The 11,565-nt window shown below is 37.8% G+C and overlaps 1 protein-coding gene across 2 annotated transcripts in view; it reads right to left on the bottom strand.

Annotated features, from left to right (window-relative positions):
* Nucleotides 1–477: 477 nt before the first annotated feature.
* RGS12 (regulator of G protein signaling 12) overlaps nt 478–11,565 on the bottom strand; it is an 83,967-nt gene continuing 72,879 nt past the window's right edge. For both annotated transcript variants that reach the window (XM_077782731.2, XM_085577632.1), the window contains one exon: nt 478–1,125. In XM_077782731.2, coding sequence (XP_077638857.2) covers nt 764–1,125 — 362 coding nt within the window. In that variant the 3' untranslated portion in view covers nt 478–763. The remainder of the gene's footprint in view (nt 1,126–11,565) is intronic.

The raw sequence follows: 11,565 nt of genomic DNA, 5'->3' as shown, positions 1-11,565 counted from the left end.
TGACCACCACACCACTGAGTAATTAGATATATATCTCTGGTATGGAAACACCACCAGTGCTGGCTACAAAAGCAGCTGCTATTCCCAGCACAGAAAATTCACAATTTGGGGTTTTTTAGTTGTTGCGTAGAATGTTTTTTTTTTTTATATTTTTGGTATGTGGTTGTTGTTGTTGTTTTGCTTCTTGCTGTTCCTATAAGAATCATCTTATTGCATATATCCAGGCAATGCATTAGACAAGACGGAATTCCACTCGGACGTCTTCCCAAATGTAATGAGACAGACAGGAAGATATTAAGAAAAATATTCCTAATCTTTTTTACAGCAGTAACTGATTTTACTTACATTTGAAAAATCTACTAAAACACAAGGAATCCCAAAGACAAGGGAATACCATTAGAAGACCAAACTAAAATTATCTTAAATAAAATAGGGGAATTTAAAGTTTGTCTTAAATAAAGACAAGAAGGGCAGGGATCGAAATCATAATTTTAATTGCACTGTTCAATGGAATCATTCCAGGAAAAATAATACAGAAATGGAAAAAAAGCAAAACCAAATAGCTCCATACTTTCATTGGAATATTATTTTTTCATTCTAGGGCTTCCAACTCATATCAGAAGTGATGGTCTCTAGCCAGCTCTTTGAAGAGCAAGTGGATATTGAAAACCACTTACATCTTGCAGAAACATGTCTCTAATACATATCTCCATTGCTGCTGATGCCAAACAAAATACCAGAAAATTTAATTAGAAGCAGAGATTTAAACAAAAGTAGCTTTATACTGATTCTCAGTGGCCTTATTCTTCTCACTCTTGACAGCTATCAGAGATGGAAGGTCTGATGTCCTGTAAACTCCAGTCCTCATCCTCCCTTGGCAAGATCTCAGTTCAGAGATGTAACCTTCAAAGCTGAGGTTCCCTTCAGAATCGTCACAGCAGCGTGTGCCAGACTCCTCCAGCTTGACCCCATCCACATCAATTATCCTGTTCACAGGGAGCTCCATCCTGGGGTTCCCTCTCACACCAGGAGGATTAAAGCTTCTGCTGGGCTTTGCTTTTAGAGAGGTCTGCTCATAGCAGTTTCCTGAAGTCCCTTGTGAATCATTTTTCTTTCTGTTTGCACCTAACAGAAGAATTAAAAACAAACAAACAAACAAACAAAACATAAAACAAGAGAATTATGTATCTTCTGGTTTTAGCAGTTTTCAACATTGCAACCTTCTCCAAAGATAGTCAGCTGGGATATTCATCTACCAAAGAGATTTACTGATGTACCATGTAGGTAACTAAACACTGGATCTCAAAGATAAATGTGAAATACTAATATGTATCTGCCTTAATGTAGCATTTTTTGGAGTTTTTAAAAAGACTCCATTAAAAGTCATGAATTAGTATAATTCTGTACACCTCTAGAACAAAAAATTCTCACAGCATCAAAGGTGAAGGAGAATAGACCTTCCACTGGGGCAGAATGGGAGATGTTCCTTCAGTTGAACTGGTCTTCAAGACTCTGCTGAGATAGTATTTTTACTTGGCTAGGGCTTAATTCTCTAGCAGAATAGTAAGGGATTATTTGAAGTTGCAATTCACTGTCCTGAACTGCAACAGAGCAATTATGGGCCACATGTTACAGGACAAGAATGAAAGAACAACTTCACAGAAGCACAGGACAGTTCAGGTTGGAAGGAACCCAGTGGAGCATCTGGTCCCACCCTGCTGAAGCAGGGTCAGCCCAGAGCACATGGCCCAGGATCGTGTCCAGAGGGTTCTGGAATATTTTCAGTGAGGGAGACCCCACACCCTCTCTGTGCAGTCTGTTCCAGTGCTCAGAACAGTGAAGTTCTTCCTCATATTCATGTGGACTTTCCTGTGCAGCAGTTTCTGTCCATTTCCTCATGTTCTATAGCTCAGCACCATTGAGCAGAGCCTGACTCCATCCTTTGTCACCCTCCCTGCAGGTATTTATAAATATTGCTGAGGTCTCCTCTCAGTTGCTTCTTCTTGAAGATGAACAGGATCAGCTCCCTGATTCTTTCCTCCTAAGAGAGATTCTCCAGACCTTTCACTAACTTAGTTCTTTGCTGGACCTGCTCTAGGAGTTCCTTGTCCTGAGGAGCCCAGAGCTGGACACAGCACTCCAGATGTGTCCCAGCAGGGCTGGGCAGAGGGGCAGGATCTCCTCCCTTGACCTGCTGGCCCTGCTCCTCCTAACACAGCCCAGGACTCCACTGGCCTTCTTGGCCACAAGGACACGCTGCTGGCCATGGACAGCTTGTGCCCACCAGGACCCCCAGGTCCTTCTCTGCAGAGCTCAGGTCAGCCCCCAGCCTGGGCTGCTCCATGGGGTTGTCCCTCCCCAGGTGCAGGACCCTGCATTTGCCCTTGCTGAATTTCAGAAGGGTCCTCTCTGCCCATCTCTCCAGCCTGTTGAGGCCCTTCTGAAGGGCTGCAAAACCCTCTGAGGTCTGAGGGCTTTAAACACTCAAGAAGCACCTGAGCTACATCTAAAATCACTGCTGCCAGGATTCAGGCCCATTCTCTGGAGTGCACCCACAAAGTCATCACTATCCCAAGACAGCTGTACTTCAAACCCTTGAGCTCCCAAAAGCCAGTTTTGTGCTAGGTGTGACCCTGCAAAGTACAAGGAGCTTCTCAAAGCAAATTACAGAAGCTGATTTGCCTGTGTCAAAAGCAGCAAAAGGGAAGGATGAAGGAGTTGATTTCAGGATTCCCATCACAGTTAACAACATGGTGTCTGTAGCTGAGGTTCCCCCTACAGTGATATAAAGAGGGGCAACTTTTTCAGAGACAAAGAACTGCTGTTATTAGATCAAACTGAGAGCCAAGAAAAAAAAAAAAAAAAAAAGGAACTTTCAAGGCACAAAAGGAGACCTGAGCAGGGACTTCCATTTCATCTTTAATTCCCATTTTCCATATATCTTTTTATCCATCTTTTGAAAGATACCATCTTACCTGACATGCTTTTCCCAAAGCATTCTCAAATTTTGTGCCACAACACATGCAAGTGCCTGACCAGCATGTTTAGCCACACAAATCCCATGAGACTGGTGTGGTTAAATCCCATAGATGTCTTTCAAATATTTCATTTGTGTTTATTCCATGAAGTGATTGGTACAGTTTTATGCAAGGAAAAGAAATTTCCATGTATAATCACTGTAATCAAGAACTTTTTGATATGGAGAATGGAGGAAATGCAAATTAAAAAGACAAAAAAAGCGCTTTCACACAGTTTCAATCAAATCACTCCAGGGTCTTCTTGAGGCTTAAAGCTTTCTATTTAAGAAAAATAAAATCCTAAGTGGTGCAATGCTTAATGTTTTACCTACAGTGAAGTCCCACATGAATAATGTGAGTATTTCACACCAGTAATGCTTGCTGTTTTTTCAGAGGAATTAGATCAAACTCCAAACAAATCAGCTGAGCAGAGAGAGGCAGAAAGCTCCCAGCCCTGCTAGTACAGCATGACTTCAGCCTACTAAATTGCAGCTAACATTTAATGGGATTCTATTACACTTTGCGTTTAAATCTCCCTACTGAAACTGAACATTGTCTTAATTTTAAATGCTACTTGCATGGCTGTGCTGCAAAATGGTATTCTTCTGTTCTGGAACGTTTCTCTTAACGTGAGTGTACTGAATTGTTCTCTTGATCTCTTTAATCTACTATTCTACGCCCTTTGAGGAAGACCTGTGACTCTCCTTTCAAGTTGCTTTAAAAGAGCTACAAATTGCTGAAATGCCTACTAATGACAAATTACCACAAATACATGGGCAGAGCATGAGTCATCCAGCTGTCCTAGCACTGAGCATACACCCTCCTATGAAATGTCATGTAAAGGAACATCTTTGACTGGGGTGGAAGGTCTCACATCTGTTGACTTGGACTAGGTTGAAGCACTTTCCACAGGCAAAAGACACAGCCTGCATTAACAAGGCACAAGAGATGAAAGAGCTGGAAACTCCTGCTGAGGAACACTATGGAAGTATTGCTGTATTTATTTGGGTGCCAAGCCCTTCTACAGGTAAATATAAGAAATGCCATTAAGTCTTGGAATTATGGTGTCACTGAGTTACTGCACAAAGCAACTGAGTGTGCAAGTTGTCCAGTAGGAACACAGCAAAAATAAGGTCAATGTTTGCTCTCAGGCTTCACAAGATAAAAGCTCATCTGAATAAGAACACATCCACATTATAGACATATATTTCTATTAATGTCCTTTTTAGGAGCAATCCTCTGTAACATCAAATAAATTACTACTACAGGCAGAGCAGTAATAGAGAACATCTTGTCTAAAATAAAATATTTCCAAAATATGGAATTACTAAGGGATGATACTGTGAATATGATTTCACTTTTCCCATCAGGGTAGAAAATATCTTAGCTCATCTTCACCAAAGAGGAAGATGATTTCAAGAGTAGCACTATATAGAAAAAATATTTCAATGTAATTTTTTCCCTAATTTTTTAAGAAAAAGCTTTTATGGAGCAAGGCTATTTATCACAACTAGTAGGCATGATTTGTCAGATCAGCTTGTGTATAATTGTATCCCACAAATTTTTAAGTAAACTCAAGATTTGCATGTACTTCGTGGAGCTTTATAAAGAGATTGCAGTGAAGATTGCAACACTTCTACACTGGTCTCCTTCTCATGTTTTCTTTTTGAGTAACAAAACCCTAAAGACACTTAGCTGTGCAGGGCACCATCTAAGGTGTAGAGGGGCCTTCAAAGGTAAAATTTCTCTTCATGTATTCTTGACTGCAGTGATGAATACATCCATGGAGAGCTCTGCAGATGCTTTGCCATGTATGAAGCATGTCAAGAATGTCACTACATTTTCCCAAATATTTCTCAGATATCCTACCTAACTGAAGTAAAGAAAGGAAGACACTGCTTATGGCAGCAGTCATACAGGTGAATTTCCAGCCTGGAATACCACATTCACACTTATTGGTAATCTCTTCCCTTGCCAAGCATTCCACAAAGCTCTCAAGGAATTTTCTTGTGCATTTGATCCCATTAATATGTTCCAGCTTGTTTAAGGATGGGAAGATGCAGGTCATCTTTTGTCCCTAAACCAGAGATCTGCTGTGTTAGACTCACAGCCAAATGACTGCTTAGAAGGCTTAACTGCACCCATCTGCATTTTTCCAAAGGTGACTAAAGTCAGGCACTGATCTCCTGACTCATTTTTGTGATATTTAGATTTTGTGTATTATTCTCAAGCACTCTAATATTATCATTATGGAGAACTATCTTTATAGAGAAAGACAAAGGCAAATCTTTATTAAATAATCCTCAAACTTTAAGATCTAAGCAAAAGATCACAAGACATTGTCTTCCAGGTAGTTTAGGAATAAGGGAGTATTTGACCAAATTCCACACAGAGACAGGGTCACAAAAAACCTGGAAATTTCAGGAGCAGTATTAACAGCCAAATGAGGATGATAGGATCACATAACCCTAAGTCTAATGCAGATGCTTGGGGATTTAAAAGTCTGCTCTCAACACCTTACAATTATATTTTTTCTATACCATAATCAATAAATTCATTCATTTTAAATGTGCTAAATTTTTGTTACGATTTTTAATAAAATCTCTTTCATGTAAATTGAGTGTTTCACTCATCATTCTAACTTTGATAAATCCTGCTGTTCTTGTAAAAATCATTAACTATTCAGATGGCTCTAAGTTCTACTGAAAGATAACAAGAATATCCTGCTGATTTTCAAACCATTGATCCCAGGCATTTGACTTCTAATGTCAGAGAGGATCTGATCTCAGTTAAAGGGAACGAACTCCAGATTAATCATTTTGTACTGATTTACAGCAGATAAAAATCCGTTTGAAGTATTTAATAAAACTTAGAATATAACTCTTGTGAAAAGAAGCCTGAAGTTTTCAGGGGCAGTTCCTGGAGCTGGCAATTTCCATTGTACCATCCCCAAATGTAATTGGTCTCCAATTACAAGGCTCTGGGTGTGCTGTACCACGGGAGTCTGGGCAGCCACTGTTCCAGTCTCTGACTCCATGGAGCCTGTCCCAAGGTGGTACCACACCGAGAGAGCATTTCTTACAAGAGACTGAAAAAAGGAGCCCTTTGATGGTCCCTTCTAGAGTGGGTGTTCATTTCAGGCTCCTGGAAACACATATAAATAATTTCTCCTTAACATGGACATAATCTGGCAGTTTCATGCTCAGAAAGACACTTATCCCTTCCTGCCCTAAACTGTTAGGAAATGCTGCTTCTGCATATTAGCCCTCCCACATATGAATTCTTTTAAGTGGTGGATGAATGACTTCCATACTGACAGACATACTGTTACTACTGCAAGAATCTTTTGGGTCTTTTTTAAGTTTGAAAAGTGATTTATGCTTCTGAAGGGAAAAGGATGCTTTACATTGAAGTTTTAGAATACCAGAGGTTAAATTTTCTTTGGCAGTTTCCTTCTTTTTATCTCTTAATGGATACAGCACCAAGAAGAAAGGAGATTTAATAAAAGATTCCTACCTACAGCTTATGCTAAATCTTTTCAAAGGAAATTTGACTTTATATGCTGAATTTCACTTGCATGATGAAACAGCAACTGCAACATATGCTCAGTGCCTTGAAATCTGACTCAGTAAAATGAAGGCACAGAGCCAGGAAATGGGTTATGCTACAAAGCAGCAATATTGTACATTACCAGTTTATTTACTTTTTTCCTGGGAATTTTGGGAATACATTTGCAGCATTAAGTTTAGAAATGGGCAGATGGAAATCCTTTTATTGCACTCATCTCCAAAGTATTCACAAGTAGAACAAAGCACCAAACATTATTCAGAAAGGCAAATTTGGATTACCACATGGAAGGAGCTCACCAGTGGCATACAGAGGCAAAAGAGGGAATGCTGCAACCTGTGTTTGCTCAGGGCAGGGACCCTCCATGTGCACAGCTACAACAGCAGCTGAAGGGAACTGCACACAACATCATTTCAAAGCCAGGAGCACTCCACAAATAACTTGAATGAAACGTTCTGGATTTTGATCCAGGCAGACATTTGTGCCCTCAAAAACACTGTCCAATTTGCTCAAACTTTCCATTTCTCCACTGCTAAAACTGAAACAATTTTTTACTACTTTCCAAGTAGTAGACATGATAAAACAACTCTGCAGCAGCCTACATATATTCAGCCCTCAGTGTGATCTTCCAGCATTTATTGTTAACCTTCATTGTGGTTTTCCATCAGCAGTTGGTAACAGGAGGCTTAATTATTGCAGAGTCCTATGTTGGGAGATAGTGGATTGAATTACTTGAATCAATTTTAATGTGTCATTCATTAGGTTATTTTTCAATTATGAGAGTCTAAACTGTGGTTTCACTGGGCTACTGGTTACAGTTCACCAATAATTCAGCAAAGTTCATGTCATCATCCAAATGCTGCCATGGGTTTGCACAGATCTGGGTTTAGCCCGTGTGCATTTGGTTCAAAGGGCAGCTGTCATTTTTCTAACATTTCATCCAGTCAGTGATAAAATTTGCAATTCTTTCTAAAATGTTTATCTTGTTGTTTACCCAAAATAAGTTTACATTTCAAACAACCATCCCCCAAGGTATTTCTTTTGTCTACTCCGTTTGTCTACTCTAAATGCTTCCCATTTGTCTACTCTAAACTCTCCTTCTCCTCTGTTTGTTGTTGATCACAGTCACATCCTACATGTAATTCTCCCATTTAAATATGCTCTGATTAAAAGAGGATTAACACATCCCAGGCTTAGTATTTCTGGATTCTCATGGGTACTTATTTATATTGATCCAGAACCCATTTATCTTCTATAAATTTACACATAACCAGTAAAGGATGTAAGTTACTGCAAGAAAACAGCCTTTGTTAAAAATAATGATTTACATTTCTCTTACATCTTTTACATCATAATCACCTCCTCTTCTTGAATTTTTATTTATGTTTTTGTTCATGTGGTTATCTTGATTTACACAGGGAACATCACTGGACTGTCTCTAAAATAAGCCACATGAATGAAGAGATTATATAAAATATTAGTTATGTAAAATATTGTATCATTTATTGCAAAAACAAAGGTTCCTTTTCAAATTTTGAAGATAGATGTGTTTGCTCTTAGTCTCCTTAACTGCCACAAACTTTATTCCACTTGGAATTCATTATCATTAGAACTGAAAAATTTAGTAGCCAAAAAAAGTGAAAGTCACAGAAATACCACTGATTTCTATTCTAATTATCTGATCTCTATTCTTCAGCTGCAGGGTACTGCATCCTCTCTGTGAATAATAAAGATCAGTTGGGGATTTTTTTTTAACTTTTTTTTGGCTTTGGAACAATAGTCAGTCCAAGACTACCCTGCATTTTATTTCTGCATAATTTATCTTTCACAAAACATCCCAGCACTGGTACTAACTATTCCATTTTGAAAGATTTCTTTCCAACAAGAAAGGAAGCAAGTTTATTTTGAGGGTACAATTGTATATCTATTTCAGAAAAAAAGTGGTTTCTTTAAAAAAAAAAAAAAAGCTATATAACTTTAAGACTGTCTAAATTAATTCTTTAAGTTCCATAGACATTCTACTGAAGCATAATTAGCAAGTTCACCATGCATTTATTTTCCCTAGCTGGGTCTCTGTCTTAACCAATGATATCATATGCTTACTGAAAAGGTAGTTTTGAATAAATTTTTCAATTGCATTGCTGGATACAATCTATACATCTTAAGAAAAAGACCTTCATCTTTGATAGATGATTCCACTGACTGTAACTCTAGTATCATTTTGAGAATCTAGCTGGAAAAAACAAAGCCCCAAAAACAACAGGGAATTGTTCAAGAGAAGGAAGAACTATTTGTTGGACTCAAATCTACAGTCTGAGCACTTCAATCTGGATTGCTGCAAATTGTTCTACTTCAGGTTGAGATGGTATTCCATGAAAAAGCCCAGCTGCTATCATAACAAAATGCCCACCTACTTTGTAGTAGAGGCAAAAACCATCATGAACAACTCAGACCAGTGGCATATTGCTGAATAAACAATCTAGTGCAAAGCCTGTGGCTTAATACTGACAGCTCTTAAGGAGACTAAAAACTTGGGAGGCTGCCTTTCCCCATGGCTAACACATGTGCCCAACCTCTTGGAAAAAACTGGATAACATTCAAAGTACCCAGACTACACCAGGCAATTTAAAAAAGAAAAATAAAACAAAAGAAAAAAAGCCAAGGAAATTAAATCAGCATTTTAACACTTTCAAAAATGAATGCATCACTTCAAGCCAATCACACCACACAATAATTATTTCTTCCACAGATGGGACCACTATTATATGTAGAGACATGAAAGAATGCCTTCAGATTCCAGAAACCTCTGATTTTTAAAGTGGGAAATTTGCCAGAACTAGCAGGCTTATTCAAAATAAAGACATTTTCTCTTGATGAGTAACGCAACTAGAATCAGTAATGATTCTTGTGTTGCTAACTGATTTGCTATTTACTTCATAGCTAAGTATTAATACAGTATAAAAACATTTCACTTATTTCGAAAGTTAAGAACTAACTTTGAAAGTGTGTTCTCAAAATTTCAGAGTGATGCAAACCTTCTTTTGCTGCCTTCCATTGTTCATATTCTGCTTTCTAGATCATCAGGTGAAAAAAACTTCAAGTGTTACCCATTAGAGGGATGGACATTGGCCTGGCTTTGCTACATCAGCAAATTGCCCCCTGCAGAACATGAGGGAGCCCTTCATCCCTCCCAGTCCTTTTCCCAGCATTTATGAACCCAAAATGTGCAGGGTAAGCACCCACATCCTTTGTCGTTAGGCCAACTTGGAACCAAGACTAGAGCCCTCTTCAAATTATGGAGTCATTATTTTTCTTTATATCCCAACATTTTAATTGAATAAACCAATCAGAAATGCCATTTCTATTGATGGGGGTTATGAATGAAGAACCATTAAAGCACTTAAAAAAGCAACCATTATTAATGATTTAGTTCTTTGAGATTTCCATTCTTGACTGGAGAGAGTTTCCAGAAGTCTTTATTATAATTATGTACATCATCAAACAGCCTTTCCATGCAAACTTGAATCATGAAAATAGAAAAGTTTTGATTCAGCCCACATTTTTTCCATAAAATCACCGTTCTTTTATAGAATACAGTTCCCATTAAATACTAGTATGTTGTGAGAGGAATGTAGAATACACCTAATATATGCAATAAGATTGCAGCAAAAAAAAAGGAAGATGTTTCATATATTTTTTAAAATTTTTATTATTCCTAAAAAAAAAAATATCTCATTTGTCAGAAGGCTAAAAAAAATTTAGATTTTTAATTCTGCAAAATTAGTTTGATTACTTACTCTCATGGGTGACTATGGCAGAATAATAAGACACAATCACCACTGAAAGTATGGAACACTAGTTGAAATACATGCTAATTAAAATCCATTAAAAATAATACATTAAATATGGAAGGTATTAGCTATTTGTTGTGAAAAAGTCTGAATAATTTTAGAAGGGGAACTGCTACAGGACTTTCAACTGCTTTATTTTCTCTCATGGTAGCCTACAAATATGTGAGAACACAGTGACTTTTGGAAAAACTGGATTTTCATTCCCCAGAACATAATGAGACCTAGTTAACAGCACGACACGCCTCTCTGCAGAATTATTCTTTTTTAATTAGGCTTCACAGTGCTGTTATGTAGGACCCATCTCAAAGAGTGAAAAGAGTAGTGTGGTCTCCAGCACCCAACCAACCCCTCATTTCTTACCCAAGTTTACCAAATAAAGAGGTGGTTACTTTGGTTACTCCACATCAAATGAGCTGAGATCTCCAGCTCACTTCTTAGAGACCAGGGAAGAGTTGCTTTAGTTTAAAATAAGAAGGAAAGTAATGAATATAAAGTTTAGCCCAAGAACCCAAAGACAGAGGAAATTCTCCTTTCAGGAGTTCTGACTAATTCCAAAGAAATCTCCTGCCTTATCAGCCTTCTGGAGCACATGCCAATGCTATGGATTTCACATGTGACCCATCAGCATCTCAAGACAGCATTTGGCCTTTGATGTCTAAAAAATCAGCTTTGTCTCATGGTAATTGCTAGTTCATATCTATTTATCTGTTTGTCATCAGAAGATAATTTCAATCAGAATTCTTAATCCAGGACTGAAAGAATTTTTAAAATAATGAATAAAATGAAAGCTTAAAACCAGTTTGCGTAACTAGAGCTAGAATTTATTACTCCTGAGAGAACAATGATACAAAATACATGTGAAAACTACACAAAGATTTCTACAAAGTAAAAAGTAGAAAGTCGGAAAAGGGAAAGCTACAGCTCAGTGGTTACACAGAAACTTATGGCATGCATTAAAATATTGTAAATTCATGAAGTTTTTTTTAAGTGCAAATGGTTTTTTTAACAGTTCTCACTGAAAAATATGCAAATTGATACCTATGTTGTACACTTGACATATTATCAGAAAGACACCAACACAAATCTATGCATATATACATCAATATGTCTGAAGTACATTTTGTGGTTCT

The sequence above is a fragment of the Lonchura striata genome, chromosome 4, assembly GCF_050655825.1.
Source record: "Lonchura striata isolate lonStrDom1 chromosome 4, ASM5065582v1, whole genome shotgun sequence".
Taxonomy (NCBI): domain Eukaryota; kingdom Metazoa; phylum Chordata; class Aves; order Passeriformes; family Estrildidae; genus Lonchura; species Lonchura striata.
This window is presented reverse-complemented; position numbering and strand designations above follow the sequence as displayed.